The following is a 26,243-nucleotide window of genomic DNA, read 5'->3' as shown; positions in this document are numbered from 1 at the left end:
AGACCGCGGGTTACCTCATAAAAGGAGCACCTAGAGCAATTACCACAGCTGACAAGCCAGCATCGTGGTGCTGCTAATGTATCCTGACAGCGGGGAAATTTGAATAACGAGCTCGCGGAGAGGGAAGAGAAAAGATGTGTGATGTTAATGAAACAGGTGCCTGGCACCATACCACCTCCCCCCGCGAGTAAGGGATTACTGGGGCATTCCATAAAGCTTCGTGCTGCTGGAGAGTACGAAATCAATGAAACAAGGCCGCGCCTAGGTCAGGTTCCCGGGGAGGTTTTTGAAAATGCAAATAGGTGGCGGTTGTTGACACTGTAGTTGAGGGATATTTCATATAGAATGCCTGAACTTCAAATGTTTCTGCAGAAGGCATCGTCTGGTTCCTTGGAATCATGTGTGCACATTAAAACAGGTTCTTCTGTAGTTGGTTCAAAAATAAAGTCTTTATTTGGAATCCTCTATCTGTCCATGGCTGGATGGTTATGTGATTGTTCCATTTTCATTTTGATAATTGGCGGACTTAAAAAGTCCTTTAAAATGTAAATACTGCTTCACTTTAACATAATGATCTCGGCAAAGAATAAGAAAGTTTAGAGAATCCCAAACTAGACTTTTCCGCTATTGTCTGGGAATGGGAAAACACAAGCAAGTGTGTGGTCAGTTCTTTCAAAGTGATTTGTGTGTGAAAAAAGAAACTGCTTTATCAAAGGTTAGGCCACTGTGTTGACAGCTTTTGGGATGTTGGTCATAATGGCCGGCCACACCATTTCACAGGCTTTGTGGCATTTCTCGGATGTAGGCCATGTGGGAGTCATGTATGTCCCTCAGCCAGACCTCTGACAGAAGGGGAGAAGCTGTGGTTTGGACAGGAAAATGGGCATATAAGCAACAATTCCGTGTGTATGATTGGCTGTGGTCTTCCTTGTTTCGTGTTTTAGTAAGTGGGTGGGCAGGAGGGTTTGGTAGATCATTTTGGTTTGATGCGACACAACATGTAATTAGAGGAAAAGAAATAAAAACATTGCATGCACGCTCACACTTTCCAAGACTTGTGTGAGCGTGTAAAAGAAATAGAATTAAACATGCCTATAATGTAGGCATACTGGTCTTTTAATAGTAGCCAAACTGTTCAGGCTATAATTTCCAAATGACTCCTACTTATATCCCGGACTGTTCCCTACCAAGTGTCATGTCAGGGTTTCTTTGGGATTATTATTTATTTAAAGTCCCAAGGAACTTTCTTGTTTAAGCCATGACCTTGGCACAATCAGGAAGGTTTAATTGGTTAATCGATTCGGGTGTTCTGCGATTTGGTGACATGCAGATGTCTCACTATGCAGTTGATGCCCTGACAAAGCCGTGGCAGGTTAAATTCGTATTGTAAAAACTGTCAAGGTCAAGTGATCCATTTGTTCTGACAACTATCAAGAAACTTGCACAAAGCAATTTAACCCAAGGAATGGGTTATAAGGGTTTTGAATCAAAATGGCTGCCATTTTGAGGTTGGACCCAATGTAGAGCCACAAAAATGTCTAATTAATCAACTTTCAGCCTCCAGAGAAGCTATGTGCGACTGGGTCTTTGCACTTACCCTTTCAGCAATGGCCCACTTTCTTTTTCATCCCCTTTTCCCTGTTCCGGAAGTCTTTTTGCACCTGTACACAAAATTCATTAAAAAGAGGTGAATATCAGAGTGAGAGGCTGGGTGGGGTAGATAGAGGGGAGATAAAAAGGATGAAGGGAATAGAGCCAAGTGTCATTCCCCCTTTCTCCCACCTCCCCATCAAATGGCCTTCCTCCTCCAGAGCCTTTTCTTTGGCTCACGAGGAGTAATTGTGGTGTGTGTGCGCTCCCTGCTAGGCTAGAGCTGTGAGAGTCTGGGGATCTGGACAGTAGATTGAAATGCAGGGCTGGAAAGAGGAGCTCGTTAGAGACACTAACAATGCATTGTGTCTCTCGTGAGCGAAGTCCGAGGGGCTCCTTTTCCCTCGTGTAGTTCACTCCAACCCCCCTTCTTTAACGCTCAGTGGTCGAACGCACCGAGGTTATTTCTATGAGTGTTGTTACTAATTGTGATATTTCTATGAAACGCATGGTAATACAAATTGCATTTAGCCAACACGGTTGCTATACTTTTTATGTAGTAAAACTATGGTTTTTATAAGGTACACTTGTGATATTATATCAAAATATTTCATTAGTAGTGTTCTCAAAATCTGCCTTGATATATTATTCTAAATAAACCACAAACAAAACAAGTACATTTTTTAGCAAAACATACATTCCTCGCATTCTTGTAGTTCCCCCTCACATACCTACCTGTGAAAGGCTCATTATGTGGCTCATTATGCAAGTCTTTGTTTCCTCAGGTGTCAATCATAGATTATTCATGAGCTTTCACGCCTCCTCGCATATGGCCTTTCTAAGCAAAAAGTGATTTAGAAATTCTAAATCAATATATTGTTTTATGCGAACGAGTAGGCAGAATGATTTTCACATCAATTTGAAGAAAAACCTTGTGACTGCTAGATCCAGTTTTGAAAAGTCTTGTGAAAACATGTTTAGTCTAGGTTTTGTGGCCTTACATCATTGACTTAAAAGTTTAGATTTTCAAAAATATTTTCTTTAAAAAATACAAACATGAACATACATGTTGCTCACATATTATTGTAGCCCAGTTTGTGCTGAGCACAATGTTGAGCCTGTTATAAGCAACTGAAAAAAGCACAAATGTCAGTGCATGTCTTTTCAAGGGGGGGCAATACACTTAAAGACCCCAGAGAGTTAACACAGTGACCCCTTTTACCCACAGACACCCCTACGCTCATTTGATATGTTTAGCTGCCCCTATCCATTTAAGACAAGATTTAGGCTTAAATTGTCAATGTACCAATTTCATTTTTCTCATTAACTCTTGGCAAGGTCAAGGTTTTTCCCATGTTGATGTGGGTCACACACGCTCATTATAACCTATGACACTGTACCGATGGTTAGTTGCATTTGGCAGTAAATGCAACAACCGTCAAAACCAAATGTGCCATACTAATTGAAGTAATAGGCTTTATGCAGTTTCACATTTGATCAATATCCCTATTAGTGCTCCTCTCCTTTAGCTCATTAAAAGAATAGATTCTCATGAGAAGTGCAAGAACCTCTACAAGGTACAGTCGCAAGGAAGGGGACCTTCATCGACTGAAGTGCTTTGGGATGGATAGATGGACGGACAGGTCCTACTATATGGCAAATAGGCTTTTGTCTTTGTCTTTCTGTGTTACCCTAAGGCCAAGCTCCTCTAATTGCTGGAGCCAGTGGGATTCGGTTGGCTTGGCGGGGTCCCTCACTGTTGGGGTGGTCCTTCTCGTACCCTCTTCTAATCCATGAGTAATTTTAAACAAATGTCTTAATTTTAGCACCGAGCCTGGTCCTCACCCTAATCCACCCCCATCCTTAGCACACCCACAACCATAGTAATATAGACACGCATCTGTCTGTAATGCTTTATCCCTTTACAATGGAGCCTATGTCATGGAACTACCCCAACCCCCATCCTCTCTCATTCTTTCATAGCTTTCTTTTTCTCATTCTGGGGAGCTTGTCTTTCATCAATGTCCTTCATTTCTGCTATATGCACAGCACTCTCTGTCTTGCACAGTGACACAGCCCTCTATGCAAAGTGCTCCTCAAACCATGTTCGCAGTAAATGATTCTCATCAGTACTAGGATTGTCTGATTTTTGCAGAATGCCTTACTTAGAAATTTCTTGAGATTTATTACTAGTGTCAAAATTGTTCTAAACAGCAAGGTCTTGCATCAGGAGTGGCAGCCTTTTGCTTTTTAACCGATTCTGGTTTATGTTTTAAGGAAGTTTTAGATGTTAACCCTCCTTCATTTTTTTGCAGGCACCTCTGCAGCCACCCCCTGGGTCATCGGCGTCAGCTGCAGCAGCAGCAGCTGCAGCCGCTGCAGCATCGGGGTCAACCCAACCTCTTAAACTCACCTACCCTGAGACCCTGGATCGTATAAAAGAGGAGTTCCAGTTCTTGCAGACCCAGTATCATAGGTACAACCCTTTTGGCGATGCATACACTCATTAAGATCTAGGATGTCCAATGTCAATATTATCCAAAGGTATTTTTTTAACAAGTCTGTTATTCAGTTCACCCTTGGGAGGACTTCTTTGCAGAATTCCTGATGCAATGTATTAGTAGGAAGAAACCTGGGAAGATGGGTTAAATGTCAAGTGTTTCTAACCCAGTCAGAGCCCTGGTGGAAAAACCAAGTCATAATAGTTTAAGGTTGGATTTATTTTGGTGAAAACTGGTATATCAGCTCTAACCACCCAGAAAACATGTTAAACTGGTTACTGTTTGAAACTCCAGGCAGTTTAAGCTGGGAAGGCTATGAAACGTGCTTAGTATTGCTTTGCTCCAGTTTTCGAATGAAGGGGCCACCACTTTCTCAAAATGCACACTTGCACACACATGCACCTTTGATTCAGTAGTCTTGTATTTGATGTGTACTCTGAGGCTCAGGAATGTGGCCAGACCAGGCATGACCTGCATGTGATTTTTATTTTTTGGGTAGGTGCTGGCATCTACTCCAGTAGTCTATGCCCCCGCTGCACATCCGTGCACCCCTCCTTATTCCTGGCATGCCTTCACACAGCTCTAGCTTTGATTCCACACTCCAGAATCTGCAAATCCACAGAGGCTCCACATTCCTATTGTTAGGTCTCCTCTGTTCCCGCCTTCAGAGTTTGGTTAAATAAGCTTAGAAATCCTCTGTACAAACAGGGTTCAGTCCTTCTTATGGCTACATCTACTGCCTGTAGCGTCATGGATGCATTTGCTCAAAATCTTCCCCTGAAGCAGTTCCTTACCAGATAAACTTTATATAACCAAATCAACTTTAAATAATATTTTAGTTATTAATTTGTTCTTGGCTGGTAAAACTAAAAACAAATTGCTCAAGTCTAATGCAGAGGGCCAAAGACCTGTACGCTGCTTGTTATCAAATTTGTATAGGAGCCATTTGTTGGATGCATTACCATTACGTAATTTTTACAAATTCAGACTTTGCTCTAGATACTGTATGTTTAACTGAATTGCATTTCCTGAGATAAAGTTTAATTGAATCACAATTCAGTATACAATAGTAAAGTAATGCAATCTTAGAGAGTTACTTTCTAGTCATCCTGGGAAGTTTCTTCTAGAGGTTAAATGTGGAAATCGTATCTGCACTGTGCGTGCCTTTAATTGATTTTTAGTCTGAATAAAATAAATGTGTTAGGAAATTTCATATTCAATTTCCTTACACGTACAGGAAGCTTTGAGTGCTAAAGCAGCACACGTAGAGCAATAGATGCACATGAGCTGTTGAAGCATGATGGGAAATGTAGTTTGGTGCAAGCCAATTTATGATCAATACAGCTTAGCTTCTGCATGTATCTTTAATTGACATGCACCCACCTGGGAATGTCTGCAGGGATCCCACGGGTGTTTGAAATCCTTGAAAGTTTGTGAATCTGAGGGAAAATATCCAAGGCCCTGGGAAGTTTTTGAAAATATACATACATAGATACAGGTCATTGAAAGTGCTTGAATCTATTTTATGCAAGAAGTTTTCTGGGGGAAAAAATCCATATTTCCTGTAGTGTAGGATAATATCATAATTATTCTAGACTTTTTAAGCACACATGCTAAACTGTTCGCTTTAAATGCTTATATCTTTTGTATGCGAATGTTGATTCATACCAAAATGCCTTTTGGCATAGTTGTGTTTGACACATGAAAATGTCTCTGGTTACGTATGTAACTGTTGTTCCCTGAGAAGGGAACGAGACGCTGCGTCTCCCTTTCCATACTTCATGCGTCCCTGTAACGCCGTCTTTGGCAATTTCTCAAATAGCGATATACTTCCTGGCTCCCACATCACGTTATCTTTGTCGTTAAGCCTCACCATTGGTTGAATTTGACATACACATTCAGATGCACTTACCCCTGGAGGCGTCCCCAAAGTGTCACCGCAGTGACGTAGCGCGAGTTCCCTCGAATAGGAACTGTAACAATGTGTCTTAAAAGGTAACACGATGTAACCTTGCTCTCACTTGAAATGTGTCCCCACATTTAGTCCTCGAATTTGAGGGTATTGGACCTGGAAAGTCCTTGAATTTGAAGTTAACTAATGTGTGGGAACCCTGTGTCTGGACTCAAAGGAAATCCAGTGTCCCACTGGCAATCATATATGTACACTTGCCCCCCTATCAAACATTTTGAGATTGCAATAGGTGGTTAACATCCTAACTATTAAATTTGTTGCTAAACAAAGCAAGCTAGAAAGTTTGAGATGTCAAAATTTAGGCCTTCTTTTGCTTTCTGCTCCAGCTGCCATTTTATTTTAGACCAATCACATTTCCTGTGCACACACACGCACGCACGCACGCATATAATTGTGGGACAAGATGATGAAGGTATCTCAGGACAGGAGTCAGGAAGTAAAGCAAACCTTGGATTTGGACATGCCTTGATGCCTTACTGCCTTGGAATGATCCTTCCAAAGGCTTCTTTTGGATGCAGCCAGGGTGTACCAGACAGGCACAGACAGCTTTTAGCTATACACGGTGTGGCTTAGATTTTAATTTTAGTTCTCGTAATTTGTGTCTGGAGGCTGATTGATGTTGGATTAAAGGATAGGAAAGAGATTTGGCAAGATGATTCAGGGTGAGGTGTGTTTGGGTGTGTGTGGCTGCTGGGCTGTGAGAAACACACTTAGACCGAGGTCAAGTTACAGAGTATGGTCCGGCAGGAAATACGAACCGGGCAGGAACTGTATAACAAAGAAAGCAGGCTCATATGGTGTTAGCATGCCGAGTCGCACATGTTCTGCGCATGCCTTGTGTGCGTGTTTGCCAGCGCGTGTTTAGGTTTGGGGTTTTCTGTGTAAAAGGTCTCTAATCAGCAGACATGAGGGCTTTAGACCGGAGGTTCTCATTACAGTAGTTCTTGTTTTTCCTTGCCCTTTCCAAATCTGTTCCATGAGCACACGTACCTTGCAAATGTCCTCCCTGTTCTTCAGACAACCAACCCACAGGCAGCCACCCGCACACAAACAACAGTACCAATACCCATTATATCTTCTTTACTCCTCCATAACAGTCTTTTTAGTGGATTTTAGGCATCTTTATGATGAAGTCTGGGGTTTGTGGCTTATGTCTACTGTGGTGGATCCGTGTCTCCATGTGTGTGGCCCGGCATTCCCCCGTCGAGCGTGTGTGTATTTAAGCGCATGTGTTTGTGGTAGGTGGTTTGGGTTGTAATTGCGCTTTAATGTTGGTGTGTGTCTGACAGAGAGTTTTTTTGGGAGGAATGTTTACTGTATATGTGTGTATTGATGATTAGACGGCTTGCACCATGTAGAAAGGCCTTGTTTGACACAGATATGTTTTGTGTACTTTGTGTGTGGCCATGTTTAGAGTATCATACTACTGCTCTTATTACTTTTAGTACTGCTGCTGTACTATTTTTGAAGTATATAGTGTGTACTGTACTGTGAATGCTGTTTGAAACACTATATCCCACAATGCAATGTGCTCAACTTGAACTTACATTTTCAGGTTGGCAAATAATCCAACATTAATAAGTAGTATTGTGTGATTTTTGTTTTCCCCTCATAATTTGTTATTTATCTAGACTGTCAAGATTTTTACCCATAATTAAATGATTACCCATAATAAGAATACTTGACCCTGATAAGAAAATTCTCTCAAAATTAACTCACCCTTATGCTGTCCCAGATGTATATGACTTTAGGTAAATTTAAATATGGCAGCACAGGGTTTCCTGCAGAAAATTTGTTAGTTAAGGTAGTATGGTGCCGGGGGCGTGGCAATCAAAGGGGTGGGGCATACGCTAGGGTTGCCACGATAGTCGGTGAAACGGTGACTACCGGTGCTTCAGCCTCTCACTGGTTAGATCACTTGCCCACCGTGACCCCGTCTTTCACAGTCGTTTTGATTTTTTCGTGTAATTAAATAATTTAGTTTTGTTAGAGAGAGCAAACACTAACAACTGAATGTGTCTACTGCCTGAATTCAGCGGAGCAGGCGGTGTCAGGTTTCATTTATTTCTGTCAGTGTACGAGGCGAGCTGTTCGAAGAGACGATGGCAGAAGCCGCGTGCTTACTCGTTTTAGATATAACATACATATATATGATGTTTAATAAGCAAGATCATTTTGTTGTTGTGTTTTTCATCAAGAAAAATAATAAACCCATCATTCAAGCAGCGCTTTATGGAGAAGTAGCCGGTTGCTCTGCTTGGGACTGACGGATTTTGCGAGAATTACTTGTGCACATTGACTCAAGCACTTAATTAAACCAGCTGTTGCACTTGCATTGCACGCAAATTCATACGCGATTTAACGCAGCGTACGCAAGCACTGCATAAAATGCGCACGTCTGCATGCGTATTTATAAGCCCCTCCCACACGTTGATACCGGGATCACTTTGTTTGTGACGCGCCGATTAACCGGTGGGAAAATTCTGACACCGCGGCAACCCTAGCGTACGCGTCATGATGAAAATGAAAATATTTTGATTAAAAACAATTAAATAAAACTTAATTTTGAAGAAACTATGACAGAAAATGATTGTAAAAACTTGTAAAATCTCTTTTTCGGCTGTGTGGCGTGTGTGCCCGCTCGCGGTGTGAAGCGTGTCCGTGCTATTCTTCGTGATGCGCTTGATGGCCTTTTGTGCAGCAAATTATTATTTGTATTTTTTTGACGACCTAGTTAAAGTGGTAGGGTTTCCCAGCTTAGCCGGGCCGCCAGAACTGCAAAGTGATGTGGAAAACCCTGCAGCACGTTGATAACTTGTATCTCATTGGTTCTTGCATGTCTCATGACCAAACATGCAAATGACAACTAGCCACGAGACCAATGAGATTCAAAGATATCAACGTGCTGCAGGGTTTCCCGCAGCACTTTGCAGTTCGGGCGGCCCGCCTAAGCCATATTTGAAGAAGGCCTTAAAGAGCACCTATGGTCCGATTTCACATTTTTCATTTCATTTGGAGTGTAAGTGTGTATTAGTACATGTTAACAAAAGGTACAAACCCCAAAGTAAACGATGACGTAAGTAATCGTTTCCAACGTAAATCTCTTTTCTTGGACTACAACAAACACACGGATTGTAGGCAACCGTTTACTTCCCATTGACGTTGACACGACGGTCATTCATTATCATAATTCTTCCCGCTTTGACTAACAGCCTGTAAAAAATAACAGCCTGGAAAATAATGTGTTTTTTAAACCATAAACCAGGAGAACACATTGTATTATACCAAATACACAAAATAATGTTGTTTTTAGCAATGAAATAGGTGCACTTTAACAATATTGGTTTAGAAACAGACACTGCAATGTTTAGTTTTTCTGCAATGTATATTTGATAAATATAATTGTCTCACGCTGTATCACATCTAATTTAACTGAAAGTGCTCTTTGTCTCTTTTGGTAAGGGGGTGAGGAGCTGTAGCTCATTTGCATTGAAAGGTACAGACTTGAAAACAGCGTGTTTTTACTCCCACCCAAATAGGACATTTTGGACATGCTATAATAAATGAAATGTAGGATATTTTGAGCTGAAACTTTAGACACATTTTGGGTAGAACTAAGAATTATATTTCATCTTGTAAAAATGGGCATAATTGGTGCCCTTTAAAATGCAAGATAACTTTGATGCCACTCACTGAGAGTATACTTGCAAAGTAACAAGGTCATGTGACGGCACTATTTATTTCATACTGCTTGCACATTCTTACGCTTCACTACGTATATACTATGTGTACTCCGCAGTACGCAGAGTACCATATGCTAGTTATTAATTCCGAACACAGCCGGTGCCATAAATGCAAATTTGCCATAAAGGCAAAATCTTCATCAATCCTTTCTCGGGCAGTAATGGGGTTTAATTTAGCTCTGAACTGGACTATTTCACTAAGTAATTACTGCGTGTGTGCGCACGCTTTAAGCAGAGAGATGAAAAAGCACTAAGAGAAGACAGAAGACACAAGGGCTTTTACTAATGAGCCGCAGGCATGGCAAATGAAGACGAGATCTGTGAGGAAGTGTCCTCACTTCCTCTAATTGGACTGATGCTACTTGGCGTCAAACAGAATATTTGCTTTTTATTCCGACGCTTCACTTTGAGGCGTCGTCACGAATTCGCTCGGTGTCGCATGAGATGATTAAAAGTGCAGTTAGCGTGCGTTTACATATTGAAGTGATGCTGCTTGGCTGACAGAACTGTTGGCCTGCTGATTTGTTGCCCGTTTCGATGATTTTCAGAGAACGACCGGTCTTCGTTTATATCTTTATTACCTTTACTAATTTTTACTACAGTAGTAAACTAACAATTTTTTATGTGGCTATATGATACAACACTACTTAACAAGGCTAGGTGAACAGAGATGTATTTAAATAAAGTACATTGCAGTTATGGTATTTTTTATAAATAAGACACCATCAGTGTTCACTGAATATAACTGTAGTTACACAAACACTGTTCTTTTAATACTTAGTTAATGAAAATGCCATAGTATTGGCATTAAAGGTACAGTTCACAGAAAAATTTAAATTCTGACATAATTTTTCACCCTCAAATTGTTTCAAACCTGTATAAATTAGTTTGTTCTGCTATAACAAATAAAGATATATTTTAACAATTAAAAAAAATTAATAAACAAATGGACCTGGTGCACCATTCACTTCCATAGTATTATATTTTTCTACTATGGAAGTCAATGGTGCCCCAGATTTGCTTGATTACAAACATTCTTTAAAATATCTTCATTTGTATTTAGCAGAACAAAGAAATGTAATTTTAGAAGTTAATAAGTTCGGATCAACTCAAGGGTGAGTAAATAACAGAATTTTAACTTTTCAGTGAACTATTCCTTTAAAGGGATACCCAAAAATGAAAATTCTGTCAGTTACTCACTCTCATGTTGTTACAAATCTGCATAAATTTCCTTTTTCTGATGAACGCAAGGAAGATATTTTGAGAAATGTTTGTAACCAAACCGTTCGTGGACCCCATTTGCAGGTATTGTTAGCAGTGTTGGGAAAAGTTACTTTTAAAAGTAATGCATTACAATATTAAGTTACTCTTAAAAAAGTAGATAATTGTTACTTAAGTTACTTTTCATGGAAAGTAATGCTTACATTACTTTTTAGTTACTTTTGCGTTACTTTTTCTTGGGTTAGGCTTCATCTCTTTCAGGCCTCGCAGATGTTTTTATGACTGAAAAGTTCTGCATTCAGAAAATGTCGAACTCTAGCCTTCCATCTCAGTTTTCAACTGTTCCCACACAGGCATGTACACACAGAGTGCATAATGTGACTATGCTCAGTTTAATTCAGTACATCATTTTTTTTAAATCAAATTAATTAAAATAAAGTAACTGGCATTACTTTTTTAAAAAGTAACTCAAATATTAATGTGTACATTTAAAAAGTAATGTTACTTTACTCGTTACTTCAGAAAAGTAATATTATTACATAATGCACGTTACTTGTAATGCGTTACCCCCAACACTGATTGTTAGTACTATAAAATTACGATTTTACTTTTTTTGAACTTATTGTTTGTGCAAAACCTGCACTACTATGCTACTGGATTTTTTCCACTCGATTTATATTCTTCAGGTGAAATTTATTAGTCCAGTCACTTAGAAGAGTATTAGCGTTCCTCTCCGCAATAAGCCACACAATTTGAGTTGTCATTCATACCGCAGGTCTAATACTTCGGATTAGGGATTTTCAAACTCCTGACAATAGTTACAGTGAATAGAGATGATTGTAAGAAGCTTTTATATTCTTTGTCGCTGTTATTTCTTAGTCACAGTCAGAGCAGGTTAACTATGGTTAAAATGGTAATGTTTGTAAAAGGTGATAAAGAAAGTCAAGTCACCCTTTGTTTATTTTGGGTCAAGCAGTTGCTTTGCTTTTTAGTCCAGTTGGTTATTTTGATATAGCAAAGTTTAAATTTTATTAATAAAATAAATATGTTTGTGGGTCCCGGGATTGATTATACCCATTTGATTGGGTTGCAAAAATGAAAAGTTTGGTAACTCCTGGTTTAGTGCATATCACGGCAGCCTGCTTGCGTTTAAAAGATTTGACCTTTTGAAGCTTAATTGCACATTAGCCTTGATTTACCTTTGTAAATTCACTCCGGCCTCGTGGCACACTGAACTCTCTGCACCCTTTCACATGGGAGACTAGAATATAAATGATTGCGTTTATATGTATGCATATGTAAGCCAGGAAACAGATCCAGCATCTTTCTCCAACGAACCTGACAATCGTTGGAGCCGTCATCATGCCATTTTCTTCAAATTCCTCCACGATTTTCCACAAGGGAGCGATGTCTTTGCCGCATCGCATAATTGAGGCCAACTCGTTCAGGCGGGAGGGGAAATAAATAAGCAAAGACAGTCTCGGCAAAAAGCGCACCGATAGATTTGTCAGTTCTCGGAAATGCTGCGACGGGGGTGACTTTTGCAGCGAGGCAATTCCAGCGTAATAAATTCTACCGGGGGAATGAATTTAATCCTCCCCGGCTCCCTCTCTCACTTCCCGCAACCTCCCAGCACCCCACGCCCATCATCTTTTTTTTCCCGCCTTTCCGTGCTCTTCCTCACTCGCTGTGATAAATGAGTCAATTATCGACGGTTGTGCGCAGTCAGTGAAGGAGAGCGGATGTGCCGTTATTACCTGTTGCGGCGCGGTAATGTTGCAGTATTAATCATATTCTAATTTTCCCAGGCCTTCCCGCGTGCTCGCATAAATCTGACGCCTGCAAACAAGTCAGTGTGTGTGAAGTGTTGAAATACAGCCAGAAGATGAAAGTGTGTGTGTGTGCTATGTGCTTGCATGCTGTTTGAACTATAGAGAAATGACCGTAGTGCTAGTCTTACTATGTAATCTTGTGAAAACCCAGTTTACAAGTAATTTTTTGTTGATTTACTGTTTTCTTCATAAAATTATCTTTAAATAACATCCATATAATATCTTTAATATTGACTTGGATCATATTTAATTTTGACTTAGATCAATGTGAAATCAATGAATTAAACTTTAATGTAAGATTGTAAGATTATGAGATTTTAACCTGGATTTCACAGACAGGGTCATACATATCTGTCTGTGTCCTACGTAGGGTATGCATTTTACCCATCAGCACAATTTTTGCATATGAGATGACCAGATATGTCTGTCAGCAAGCATTATAACATGATGTCTTATTCGATAAAAGAAATCAATAAAACTTAGATGGAAAATATTTCAGTTTTATTTTATTCGGTAGTGATAAAATGATGCACCACTGGTCCGGCATGCTCCAGTGTGCAACTTAGAGGGATAGTTCACGCAAAAATAAAAATTTGGTAATTTTTCATCCTCGTGTTATTCCAAATCTGTATGAATTTATTTTTTCTGATAAATACAAAAGAAAATATTTTAATAAATGATGGTAATCACAAATGGCAAGCTAGGGCTGTCACAATTATGAAATAATCATCTCATCGCGATTCTTTGACCTCATCGCCAAGATTTCAGATCACCGCAATGATTGCACATCGCTCTTAAAAACACAAGGGGGAGCTGCTGTGCCTGTATAAATGAGACAGGGTCAGATAACGCAATACATTGCAAAGCCATTCAATACAGTAGAAAAAACAGCATTTAAAGAAATGCTGCAAAACTTTGATAAGCAGTATGAACTGCCAGGTAAAACATAAATTTCCAAAACAGCAATTTCAAATTATGGGAAATGAAGGATGCTAATCTTAATTTTCAGTTATTTTTCAGACACTGTATTGTGTTTATTTCTTATTAAGAATTTTCAGTTTTTTAAAGATATATTAAATAATTGCTTTTAAATATGTATTGTGTATTAATAAAATATTTTTGCAAAATATTTAATAAAAAATTAAATAATAAATTTATTTCATGAACAAACAAAAAAGGTTTGAGTATTAAATGTCAAAGCAATAAAACAGACAATTAATTGGCATAATCGTAACAATTTATTAGGCAATTAACCATCAGCAAAATTTCATAATCGTGACAGCCCTAATTGTAACCATTGACTTTCATAGTAGGAAAATGGGTGCCGTCAAGTGTGTGTTTGCCATCATTTATCAAAATATCTTCGTCATAATTTATCATAATACTTCTATAATATTTGTTTTCCTACTATGGAAGTCAATGGTTACAATCAGCTGTGTGCTTACCATCATTTATCATCATGATTTTGTGATTATCAGAAAAAAAGAAATTCATACAGATTAAGAACAACATGAAGACGAGAAAGTTATGAAACAATTTTCATTTTTGGGTGAACTATCCCTTTAATTCCTAATATTTGCATGACAAAAGTAAAGCGCCAAGCTGTCATTCTGAAACCTTTTCGTGTTTACATCGAGTTAATCTGGACCTCAAAAATATGAATCTAATCTAAGAGGCTTGTTCTAATAAAACCGTCAAACTATCTTCTGAATCCTTCACCACAAATTATATAAACCAGTCCTGTGAGAAATAGCTCTAGCATTCGTTCAAATTGGCTTGACACAAATAAAACCTGATACAGCATGTCTGAGTTAAATCCAACAAAATCTCTTTCCAGCAATCCAAAAAAACTCTTTTTTTCTCTCTCTCACAGTCTGAAGTTGGAGTGTGAAAAGCTGGCCACGGAGAAGACAGAAATACAGAGACATTATGTCATGGTAAGACAAACACACACACTAACTTTGTTTCGCGTCAGGCATCGGATGCTGCACACATCCGAAAATCAAACGTCTTCAGAAGTTGTTCAAACACTGCTTGCCCATCACCGAGGATGATTTCTGTGCCATGTGCCCTATAGTGCCCACAGATATGGCAGCTATGTGTGCCTGGCATGCCATTTGCTCTTGGCAGACGGCTTAACCCTTTTTCTCTGGCCGTTTTCACTCTCGTTTTTTTCTTCTTGGCTCATAATTTTTTTAGTGTCGGAGTCGCCTAGCAACACCGTGGGCTCTTGGCAGAGCTGGTGAATACAACAGGCAGCTGTCAGGATGGCTTCTTTCATTGCCAGGGTCTTTCTATCCCTCCATTTCTTGTTTTGGCCCTTTTATCTGTTGTTTTTTCTTTTGCTGTCCACTGAAAATTTTAATTTTTAGCACACAGCTGACCAAACTAGTTTCAAGAGTCCATCTTAAAATTCTGCAATTATTTATTCAACCCCTATGTTCCTCCAAACTTGCATGCTGTTGTTTTTTATGTGAAACGCAATCATGTTTGAAGTATCAATATGCAGGTTTTTTCATTTAACAGCAGTTTATAGTAACCAGGAGCTGTCAAGCTTTTAAAAAGGATAAAAAAGTGGTCAGTGTGTGACTCTCACGCAATATTTTCGCCATATGCGATGAGCCGACTGTAATGCTTGCAGATGTTTGCGTCCTAATTTTCTTAATCTATCATTTTTCGATTTCATTCTTTTTTCTTTTTTGTGAACTTTTAATATGTATATAATTTCTTATCGTAAACTGTGGGAAGAAGTCACTACATGTCATGTTATGTGTGTGTGACCGTTAAAAAACATAAAACTGCATAAAATTTTCTTTTAAAGGGATGGTTCACCCAAAAATTAATGCAATTTTTGTTAGAAAAATTAAAATATTTAAAATTTAATAAATCGACGCACTAGGGGTGGGCAATATGACCAATATCTTCTATCACGATAAGATACATTTTATATCATAAAAACGATATGTATCACGGTAGAGTTTGTTTTAGTAAGGTTTTTCTGTTATTAAAATCTTTAATACCATAGAAATGTTTATAATTCTCACAAAAACCTTATACAAACATAAAAAGAAGATAAAAACAAACAAAACTCAAGCTTTTTGAAGATAAACAGTCAATGATTAAGGGATGATAATAAATAATTATGTATGCATGTATGTAAATATATATATATATTTTTAAGGTATAAAAGTGATTTAGTCAAGAGCAGTGAGAGATTTTCTCTTGATGTTGTTTTATAAACATGAGTGACAGACTAAATAAACTTCCCCTTTAAGACCAAAGTCGGGACCCCATCTTACACATGGGTTTTCTCTTACGTCCTAAATGGTCGTGTTTATGAGGATACTTGCAAAGATGGGGATTTTGACGCATATATGTATTTAAGGCCCATGAAGCGGGAAAAATGCTCACGAGCTTAATGAGCAGCGGTTGCGCGACTTGCGCGCTCCTCACACACAGAAAGAGCGTATATAGATTTGTTGTTTGATTTTAAATGGCTTAAAATAACTTGTTTTAAAACTGCGGTGTTTAAATACGTGTACAAACGTTACGTTTTCGTGACCACGCGCACAGGAGCGTGATGTGGGTGCGTAACCTCGATAGAGACGATAGTCGAAAATCTCTACCGGTTGACAAATTTCTACCGGTTAATCATGTCCAGTGTTGGCGGTAACGCATTACAAGTACCATATTTTCCGGACTATAAGTCGGTCCGGAGTATAAGTCGCATCAGTCAAAAATGCGTTTTGATGAGGAAAAAACATATATAAGTCGCGTTTATTTAGAATTTCACAAAATTCAAGCCGAAGAACAGACATTTATTCTGAAAAGGCAAGTTATTCAACTAAACAATAGCACAGAACAGCAGGCTGAATAGGTGTCCGTACAACATAAACAGTTATTTACATGATACACAATATCATACAGAACATACCTGGGAGGACGAAAAGGCTAAATTAACACGTCAAGCCAAATCAAGTTTAAAAAGGTCCCGAAGTCATTCCACATCACTGAATCCATTAAATTACATAAATACAGGAGCAGCATAGAGCAGAATCTCGCGGCTGTAGATGTTAATAGTTTCTCTTGGTTCATATAAAAATAATTTTGACATATAAGTCGCACCTGACTATAAGTTCCAGGACCCGCCAAACTATGAAAAAAGTGCGACTTATAGTCCGGAAAATACGTTAACGTGCATTACGTAATAATATTACTTTTTTGAAGTAACAAGTAAAGTAACGCATGACTTTTTAAATGTACACAATATTTGACTTACTTTTTCAAAAAAAGTTACTTTTTTAGTTTAATTAGTTAGATAAAAAAATATGTACTTAATTAAACTAAACATAGTCACATTATGCACTCTATGCATACACGCCTGTGTGGAAACAGTTTGAGTCAAAAACTGAGATGGCAGGCCAGAACTCGACATTTTTGTGATGAAATATGCAATTTCTGAATGCAGAACTTTTCAGTCATACAAAACATCTGCAAGGCCTGAAAGAGATCAAGCCTCAGCCAAGAAAAAGTAACACAAAATTAACTAAAAAGTAATGTAAGCATTACTTTCCATGAAAAGTAAGTAAATAACGCAATAAGTTATTTTTTTGGGTGTAACTTGATATTGTAATGCATTACTTTTAAAAGTAACTTTCCCCAACACTGATCATGTCTACCAGTTTATCGCCCACCTCTACGACGCACGTTCACACGAGAGTGCATTTTTAGTGTAAGAGACGAAGTTTGCGGTTCAAGGTTGGCTTTATTGCTTTGTTCAGCTTTTCAAACTTCAGCCACATGTTTTTTACACCATTCACCTTCACAAACTGCACTTTGTTCAGTGCTAAAGAGTCAATTGGGGCTTTGCGACTTCTAAATGATTTCCCGAGCTAATATCTTAAAATAATGTCACTATTAAAAACAGCCATTTTCGATGCTATGCCTCACTTAATGCACACATTTAATGATCTCTTTCTTTTTCAGTACTACGAAATGTCCTACGGTCTCAACATCGAAATGCACAAACAGGTAAGACTGGCGTTTTCCAGCAATTATACGTAAATTGACTTTTTGTTTTTTAAACGGCTTTTGTTTTTTAGCTGACCTCACCACAATCTATTTTGCATTACCAACCATTTGTTATAACGACTGTTTTTTACAATCCAAATCATTTCTGATAAAGGACTCAAAACCCACCCTACTTACTTTAGTTGTGTCATTATTCTTACATATATTATTATGTTATTTCATGCCTTATCAGGTCACAGTATTAAAAATTTATTAAAACCATAGTTATTTTTTAAACTTGTGCTGATAGTGATGTTGAAATTTATGGATAATCTTGTCTTGGGTGGAGTTTTGTGGAGCTCATAACTGAAATTCGATTACTCAAAGTCGGAAAGTTGTTTTCTCATGTTTTTATACGTTTACGTCGAAATCCTCTTAGGTCCGACCCATGGCACTTGTTTTAAAAATTAATCTGCAAGCAAACTAATTAGATCTACAAACATCCCGTCTGCAGCACACACTTCAGCTTTAAATACACACACCGGTGTCTAAAAGTAGCTAGCTGTGACTTTCCTGCTCTCCTTCCTCATAAATTGTGTCTGCTACTGCATCTGCATTTCGCTCGCTCGCTCGCTCTCTCGTGCAGATGTCAGGTCAGTTTAAATTAGGTCACTGCTCTCCAAGGTCTGTTCTCTTTCTCCATTTCAATTGCACTTCTTTTTCGACATGCTCCACGAATTCTCGTCTCCTAATGTAACCCCCCCCATCCTTTCTTGCATCTCCCATCACTCTGTAATTTTCTTAACTGTGCCTTTCTTTTCGCTCGCTCGCTATCTCTCTCTCTCTCTCTTGCTCTCTTTCCTTCTCACCCTCCTATTTTCCCAGCCTCCCCCACTCTCTCCTCTGAAGATGTCATTTTGTAGTTGCCGTTCTCTAACAAGAAATCATTGTGCTTCCCTGGGGAGGGCTGTGATGGATGGATGTTGGGGGAGGTGGGAATGGGAAGGGGGGCAATTTCTCTTCTCTCGAGGGTTGGGGGGGTGTTCACACAGCCACTAATTCACTTAAGGGATATTTTGTGGCATACGGCCCACATCCGCGCATGCCGGCGTTAGTCCGTTATTCTACCTGCCGGCAAAATAAACAACCACAGGGACGGATGTGTGCATACCATTAGTGTGCATGCCATTAGCCAGGGGAGCTTTTGTTTGGGTAGCTGGTAAATGATTACAACGGTACAGAAATAGATGTATTGCAACCCACTGCCTCCTAAGACGGGCAGATGAGCTGAATAGGGCGAGAGCACTGACCTCCAGAAAGGGAGCTCACAGGGGGAGACGCTGCTGCTCATCTCAGCAGATGCGGAGCATGAATATTTTAGGCATTCCCTCTCCTCACTGCGCAACAATTAGCATGAGCCAGATGTGAAGGTGTGAAATATTTACTAGCTTTATTTGTATGTGTAGTGGTTGCAAGAAACACTTGTGTAGCATCTTGGTTGAGGTGGTATGATTTTTTTGTTGCTGAAATATCAGTGATAACGCAAATTTATACAGGCCTGTAACTATACAGTAGTGGCCTAAAGTGATGTTCAGACAGCATATTTGTACATTATTTGGATTGAATTATTAAATATGAGTAGTGTGGTACAACATGGAAAACCCTAAACTTAAAAGTGGAAAAAGTTTTGGGCAAAAAAGGTAACAGGTGCAACAACTAATCGATAAAAATGTAAAAATTGATTATGAAATTCGTTGTCAATTTAGTGCCTTATTTAGCTAGAAGTAGTGAAAATTCTAATTGAGGAAATTTTTAGGTTTTATCTGATATTAGTCGATTAATCGAAAAAAAATAATAAGAATAATCGCCTGATTAATCGATTATGAAATTAATTGTTTGTTGCAGCCATAGGTTTTTGGCAAAAGTCAACAGCGTATCAGGGAATATGGGGGGCCACAAAAAATGCATAAAAAATAGGGATATCCCGATCCGATATGCTGGATCGAGGACCGACAACATGACCAATCCAATTCCGATATGCGTGTTAGCCGTGGTTGTTACTGACAAGCTATTAAAAGGACAACATAATATAAAAGCACCATAAATGTTTTTGCACTATATTTAAAGTCTTTTAATGCACTCAATAGCTTCATGTGAAGGAACAAACGCACATTTAAAAACAAAGTTCACAGGATATAAAACGTACATTGACTAAAATATAGTAATTTATTCATATTTTGTTGATCTCCTCTGTTGTTTTTAATTACAGCATTAATTTCCTGTTCTTGACTTGATAAGCTTTGTACATGTGGTGTATTTTTTTTTGCTAAGCCTTCTTAAAATTTCAAAGCTGATCAAAGCTTAGCTTCACTCCAAGCATAACAATGCAACATGCATACAAAATGTTTATATTTTATATATCAATCATATATGTGAATAAATGGTAAGGGTGTCAGTTTTCCAAAGTTGGACATCATTTTTTGGCCACTAAATTATGTAATTATAGTCTTATTCCATCGTCACACTAGACTTTCAGCTTGCGAAATGTCTACCCAGACCCCTGCATACACTGTAAAAAAAAGTTTAAACAACTTAATTATGCAATTTAACCTATTTTAAGTTTAAGTTTTTTGATGAGTTGACAATTACTAAAAATTTTTTTAAAAGAAAACACCACCGTTTTTCAATATTTTACTGTGTTCTTACCTCAACTTAGACAAATTAATACCTATCTTTTTTCAATGCGCACACTTATAATCTTTGTACAGCGCTTTGTGAAGGTGTTAGCATTTAGCCTAGCCCCATTTATTCCTATGGCTCCAAACAGGGATGAATTTAGAAGCCACCAAACACTTCCATGTTTTCCCTATTTAAAGAAATATGGAGGCACAAAATAAAACTTTTGTTTGGAGCCATAGGAATGAATGGGGCTAGGCTAAATGCTAACGCATTTAAGAAGCGCTGTACAATCTTTTTGAAAAAAGATAGGTATGTATTAATTCATCTAAGTTGAGGTAAGAACATAGTAAAATATTGAAAAATGGTGGTGTTTATCTTTAACTTAATTTGTTTAGTTATAGTAACAAAAAAATTTTTGGTATGATAAAGTGCCGTTTTATTTACACATCATGGATTTCAACGCGCTTGCACCGTTATTATTGCTTTTGTTGTACTAAATGAGATGCTGTTATTTTCAAATTGATCATTTACTGGTCATGGTTTTACATGATACAAATTTGCAGGTCAGAGTTCACAAAACTTTGAGACATGCTTTAAAAAAAATCATGTTTCAATCTACCACATTCACAAGCACATAATTAGAAGTAAATGGAACGAAAAGTCCATTGCGACCCATGGATAAAAACACCAGTCAGTGTATTCGCAAACTTGCTATGCCGATGTAATTGAATCTTTGAAAAGGTTTTACATAATTAAGTAAAATAAATATTCTTAAGCAACTAATTTCTCTAAGTAAATCCAAAAGTGTACATTTAACTTGTTGAAAGTTCCTGTCACGCAAAAAAAACAAGCGGTGGGTGGTTGCTTTTTATGTTGGTCAGACTGTCTCTTCCTGTCTAAGTGGGCTGTTCTCAGTCATAAAAAGCTAAAATGTTGGGCTTTGTTGATAACTAAAAGTGTGTGAGAATAGCTTGTAACGTTACATAATTCAGCTTTAGTTTTTTTCCTTTCAATTTGTTGTAAAGAATGAAATAGTCGACGCTGTTTTGCATCCCTAATTCTATCTCCATATCTCTGCAGACGGAGATCGCCAAACGGCTGAATGTGATTTGCGCCCAGCTCATTCCATTCCTGTCACAGGAGGTGAGATGAAACCAACACGCATACATGGATAAACATGCTTAGTCCCACAACGACACATCATGAGACTCACACATGCCACATTGCGTTCATACAGTCTGTGATTGATGCAATTCTCTCACTTGTTGCCCACACACACATGGTATCGGTTTATTTCTATCTCACACACACACTTTTTTTACTTCCTCTCATTTTTCCTCACATTCTCTTTTGTATGCCTCTGGGAAACTTATTGTTAAACCCACTTCCACAAAAAACGCTTACGGTTTGCCAATAGCATTTCCTGACTGACCCTTTCGTTTTAAGTGTGTGTATTCAAATAAATGTTAGTGTGTGTGTAAGTGTATCAGAAGGTTTACGTACACACACTACAGAAAACTCACACAACACAAAGACGCACTAGGGTGGCCATCTGCCTTTTTTGTTGGTTGTTTATTTATCGTTAACGGCCGTTTTTCCTCTTCCACCTCTTTATCCACAGCACCAGCAGCAGGTGGTCCAGGCCATGGAGCGCGCCAAACAGGTGACTATGGGGGAGTTGAATGCATCGATAGGGGTACGTGGACTCCCCCCTCTGCCACCCACAGTGTGTACTTCCATCTTTTCATCCTTTTTGATTTTATTCAACACTTTACTGTTGAGTTTTTTTCATGGCAGTTTTTTTGGGCAGGGATATTTGGCTTAAAAGGTTTGTGGATGGCAGAGTCGGATTGTTTGAAATAGTTGTATTTAGAAATGGGGAGATTGAAGCACCAGATCGCGTTTTCTGTATGGATTGGAGCTTTGGTCAATCACACATCAAAGCATTGATTAAAGGATTAAAGGAGATAGATAGATAGATAGATGGCTAGATAGATAGATAGATGGCTAGATAGATGTCTAGATGGAGAGAGATGCCTAGATGGAGGGATAGATGGAGGGATAGATGGAGGGATAGATGGAGTGATAGATGGAGAGATAGATGGAGAGATAGATGGAGAGATAGATGGAGAGATAGATGGAGAGATAGATGGAGAGATGATAGGTGACTAGATAGATTATGTGTGTCATTACATATTTGTGTATGGATAGATAGATGGATAGGTAATGGGTGGATCGATAGATAGATGACGGGTGGCTAGATAGATAGATGTGTACAAATATAGATATGGATAGATAATTGATGGGTAGATCAATAGATATCTGTGTATAGATAGATATGGATAGATAGATGATGGTGGATCGATACATAGATAGATAATGGATAGATGGATGGATAGGTGGATAGATAGATGGGTTTCCCGCAGCACTTTGCAGCTCGGGCGGCCCGCCTAAGCAAGGAAACCCTACCGCCTCAACTAGGCCATCCAAAAAAAATACAGATAGACAGACCGACAGATAGACAGACCGACAGATAGATAGACAGACAGATAGATAGATGATGGGTGGATCGTTAGATAGATGATGGGTGGATTGTTACATAGATGATGGGTAGGTAGATAGATAGATGATGGGTAGGTAGATAGATAGATGATGGGTAGGTAGATAGATAGATGATGGGTGGATCGTTAGATAGATGTGTACAAATATAGATAAGGCTACATAATTGATGTGTAGATCAATATATATGTGTATAGATAGATATAAATAGATAGATGACGGTGGATCGATACATAGATAGATAATGGATAGATGGATGGATAGGTGGATAGATAGATGGGTTTCCCGCAGCACTTTGCAGCTCGGGCGGCCCGCCTAAGCAAGGAAACCCTACCGCCTCAACTAGGCCATCCAAAAAAATACAGATAGACAGACAGACAGATAGACAGACCGACAGATAGATAGACAGACAGATAGATAGATGATGGGTGGATCGTTAGATAGATGATGGGTGGATTGTTACATAGATGATGGGTAGGTAGATAGATAGATGATGGGTAGGTAGATAGATAGATGATGGGTAGGTAGATAGATAGATGATGGGTAGGTAGATAGATAGATAGATGATGGGTGGATCGATAGATAGATGTGTACAAATATAGATATGGATAGATAATTGATGGGTAGATCAATAGATATGTGTATAGATAGATATAAATAGATAGATGATGGTGGATCGATACATAGATAGATAATGGATAAATGGATGGATGGGTGGATAGATAGATGGGTTTCCCGCAGCACTTTGCAGCTCGGGCGGCCCGCCTAAGCAAGGAAACCCTACCGCCTCAACTACTGTAGGCCATCCAAAAAAAAATACAGATAGACAGACCGACAGATAGATAGACAGACAGATAGATAGTTGATGGGTGGATCGTTAGATAGATGATGGGTGGATTGTTACATAGATGATGGGTAGGTAGATAGATAGATGATGGGTAGGTAGATAGATAGATGATGGGTAGGTAGATAGATAGATGATGGGTGGATCGATAGATAGATAGATGTGTACAAATATAGATATGGATAGAAAATTGATGGGTAGATCAATAGATATCTGTGTATAGATAGATATGGATAGATAGATGATGGTGGATCGATACATAGATAGATAATGGAAAGATGGATGGATGGATAGATAGATGGGTGGCTAACAGATGATCGGTGGATCCTTGGATAGATGATGGGTGGATAGATAGATGGGTTTCCCGCAGCACTTTGCAGCTCAGGCGGCCCACCTAAGCAGGGAAACCCTACCGCCTTAACTAGGTCGTCCAAAAACAATAAAACATACAGATAGACAGACCGACAGATAGATAGACAGACAGACAGACAGACAGATAGATAGATAGATGATGGGTGGATCGTTAGATAGATGATGGGTGGATCGTTAGATAGATGATGGGTGGATCGTTAGATAGATGATGGGTGGATCGTTAGATAGATGATGGGTGGATCGTTAGATAGATGATGGGTGAATCGATCGATAGATGTGTACAAATATAGATATGGATAGATAGAAAGTGTATAGATGTAGATGTGTATAGATATGGATAGTGTGGTTATGGGTGGATTAAAAGATAGCTGTGTGCAGATTTTGATATGGGTAAATGTGAATAAATGTGATAAAGATGGTGAGTGGATAAATAGATATTTATTTGTATAGATATAGAAAGATGTGTATAGATATGGATAGATAGATGATGGGCGGATAAATGTCTAGATGGATAGATGCCTAGATAGATAGATGCCTAGATGGCGAGATAGATGGCGAGATGGATGGCGAGATAGATGGCCAAATAGATGGAGAGATAAATGGAGGGATAGATGGAGGGATAGATGGAGGGATGGGGAATAGATAGATTATGTGTATCATTACATATCTGTGTATGGATAGATAGATTGATAGGTAATGGGTGGATCCATAGATAGATGACGAGTGGCTAGATAGATAGATGTGTACAAATATAGATATGGATAGATAATTGATGGGTAGATCAATAGATATCTGTGTATAGATAGATAGATGATGGTGGATCGATACATAGATAGATAATGGATGGATGGATGGATGGATGGATGGATAGATAGATGGGTGGCTAACAGATGATCGGTGGATTGTTGGATAGATGATGGGTGGATAGATAGATGGGTTTCCCGCAGCACTTTGCAGCTCAGGCGGCCCACCTAAGCAGGGAAACCCTACCGCCTTAACTAGGTCGTCCAAAAAAAATAAAAAATACAGATCGACAGATAGATAGACAGACAGATAGATAGATGATGGGTGGATCGTTAGATAGATGATGGGTAGGTAGATAGATAGATGATGGGTGGATCGATCGATAGATGTGTACAAATATAGATATGGATAGATAGAACGTGTATAGATATAGATGTGTATAGATATGGATAGAGTGGTAATGGGTGGATTTAAAGATAGCTGTGTGCAGATTTTGATATGGGTAAATGTGAATAAATGTGATAAAGATGATGAGTGGATAAATAGATATTTATTTGTATAGGTATAGAAAGATGTGTATAGATATGGATAGATGGATAATGGGTGGATAAATAGATATCTGTTTATAGATATGGATAGATGGATAATGGGTGGATAAATAGATAGCTGTGTATAGATATAGATTGATGTGTACAGATATGAATAGATAGATAGCTGTGTGTAGATATAGATAGATGTGTATAGATATGAATAGATGGATAGGTGATGGGTGGATAGATAGATATCTCTGTATAGATAAATAGATAGCTATGTACACTGGACAGATATAGAGATATAGATGTGTATAGTTATAGATATATGTGTATAAATATGAATAGATAGGTGATGGGTGGATAAATAGATGATGGGTGGATAGATAGATATCTCTATATAGATAAATAGATAGCTGTGTATAGATATAGATAGCTTTGTACACTGTACAGATATAGAGATAGATAGCTTTGTATAGATATAGATATAGATAGCTGTGTATAGATATAGACATTCATAGCTGTGTATAGATATAGATACGGATAGAGGTGAAATGGATAGATGGACTGAGGGGGCGGGGGGTATTGGCAGAGCTGTTAGAATTTTCGTATGCCATTTGTTTTTACTTGCTTTCATGTTTTGATT

General features: G+C 38.5%; 1 protein-coding gene across 4 annotated transcripts in view; it reads left to right on the top strand.

Moving 5' to 3' along the window:
• The window catches only part of tle2a (TLE family member 2, transcriptional corepressor a), a 39,372-nt gene that overhangs the window by 2,568 nt on the left and 10,561 nt on the right, over positions 1 to 26,243 (top strand). For 2 of the 4 annotated variants that reach the window (XM_055217843.2, XM_055217841.2), the window contains exons 2-6: positions 3,906 to 4,066; positions 14,733 to 14,796; positions 17,846 to 17,890; positions 21,629 to 21,691; positions 22,170 to 22,274. In XM_055217843.2, the coding sequence (XP_055073818.2) occupies positions 3,906 to 4,066; positions 14,733 to 14,796; positions 17,846 to 17,890; positions 21,629 to 21,691; positions 22,170 to 22,274 (438 nt within the window). The remainder of the gene's footprint in view (positions 1 to 3,905; positions 4,067 to 14,732; positions 14,797 to 17,845; positions 17,891 to 21,628; positions 21,692 to 22,169; positions 22,275 to 26,243) is intronic. The other 2 variants (XM_055217844.2, XM_055217842.2) reach the window with 2 other exon arrangements.

Source organism: Misgurnus anguillicaudatus, chromosome 23 (assembly GCF_027580225.2).
Source record: "Misgurnus anguillicaudatus chromosome 23, ASM2758022v2, whole genome shotgun sequence".
NCBI classification, from domain to species: Eukaryota; Metazoa; Chordata; class Actinopteri; order Cypriniformes; family Cobitidae; genus Misgurnus; species Misgurnus anguillicaudatus.
Note: the sequence above shows the minus strand (reverse complement) of the source record. Positions and strands in the feature narration are given on the sequence as shown.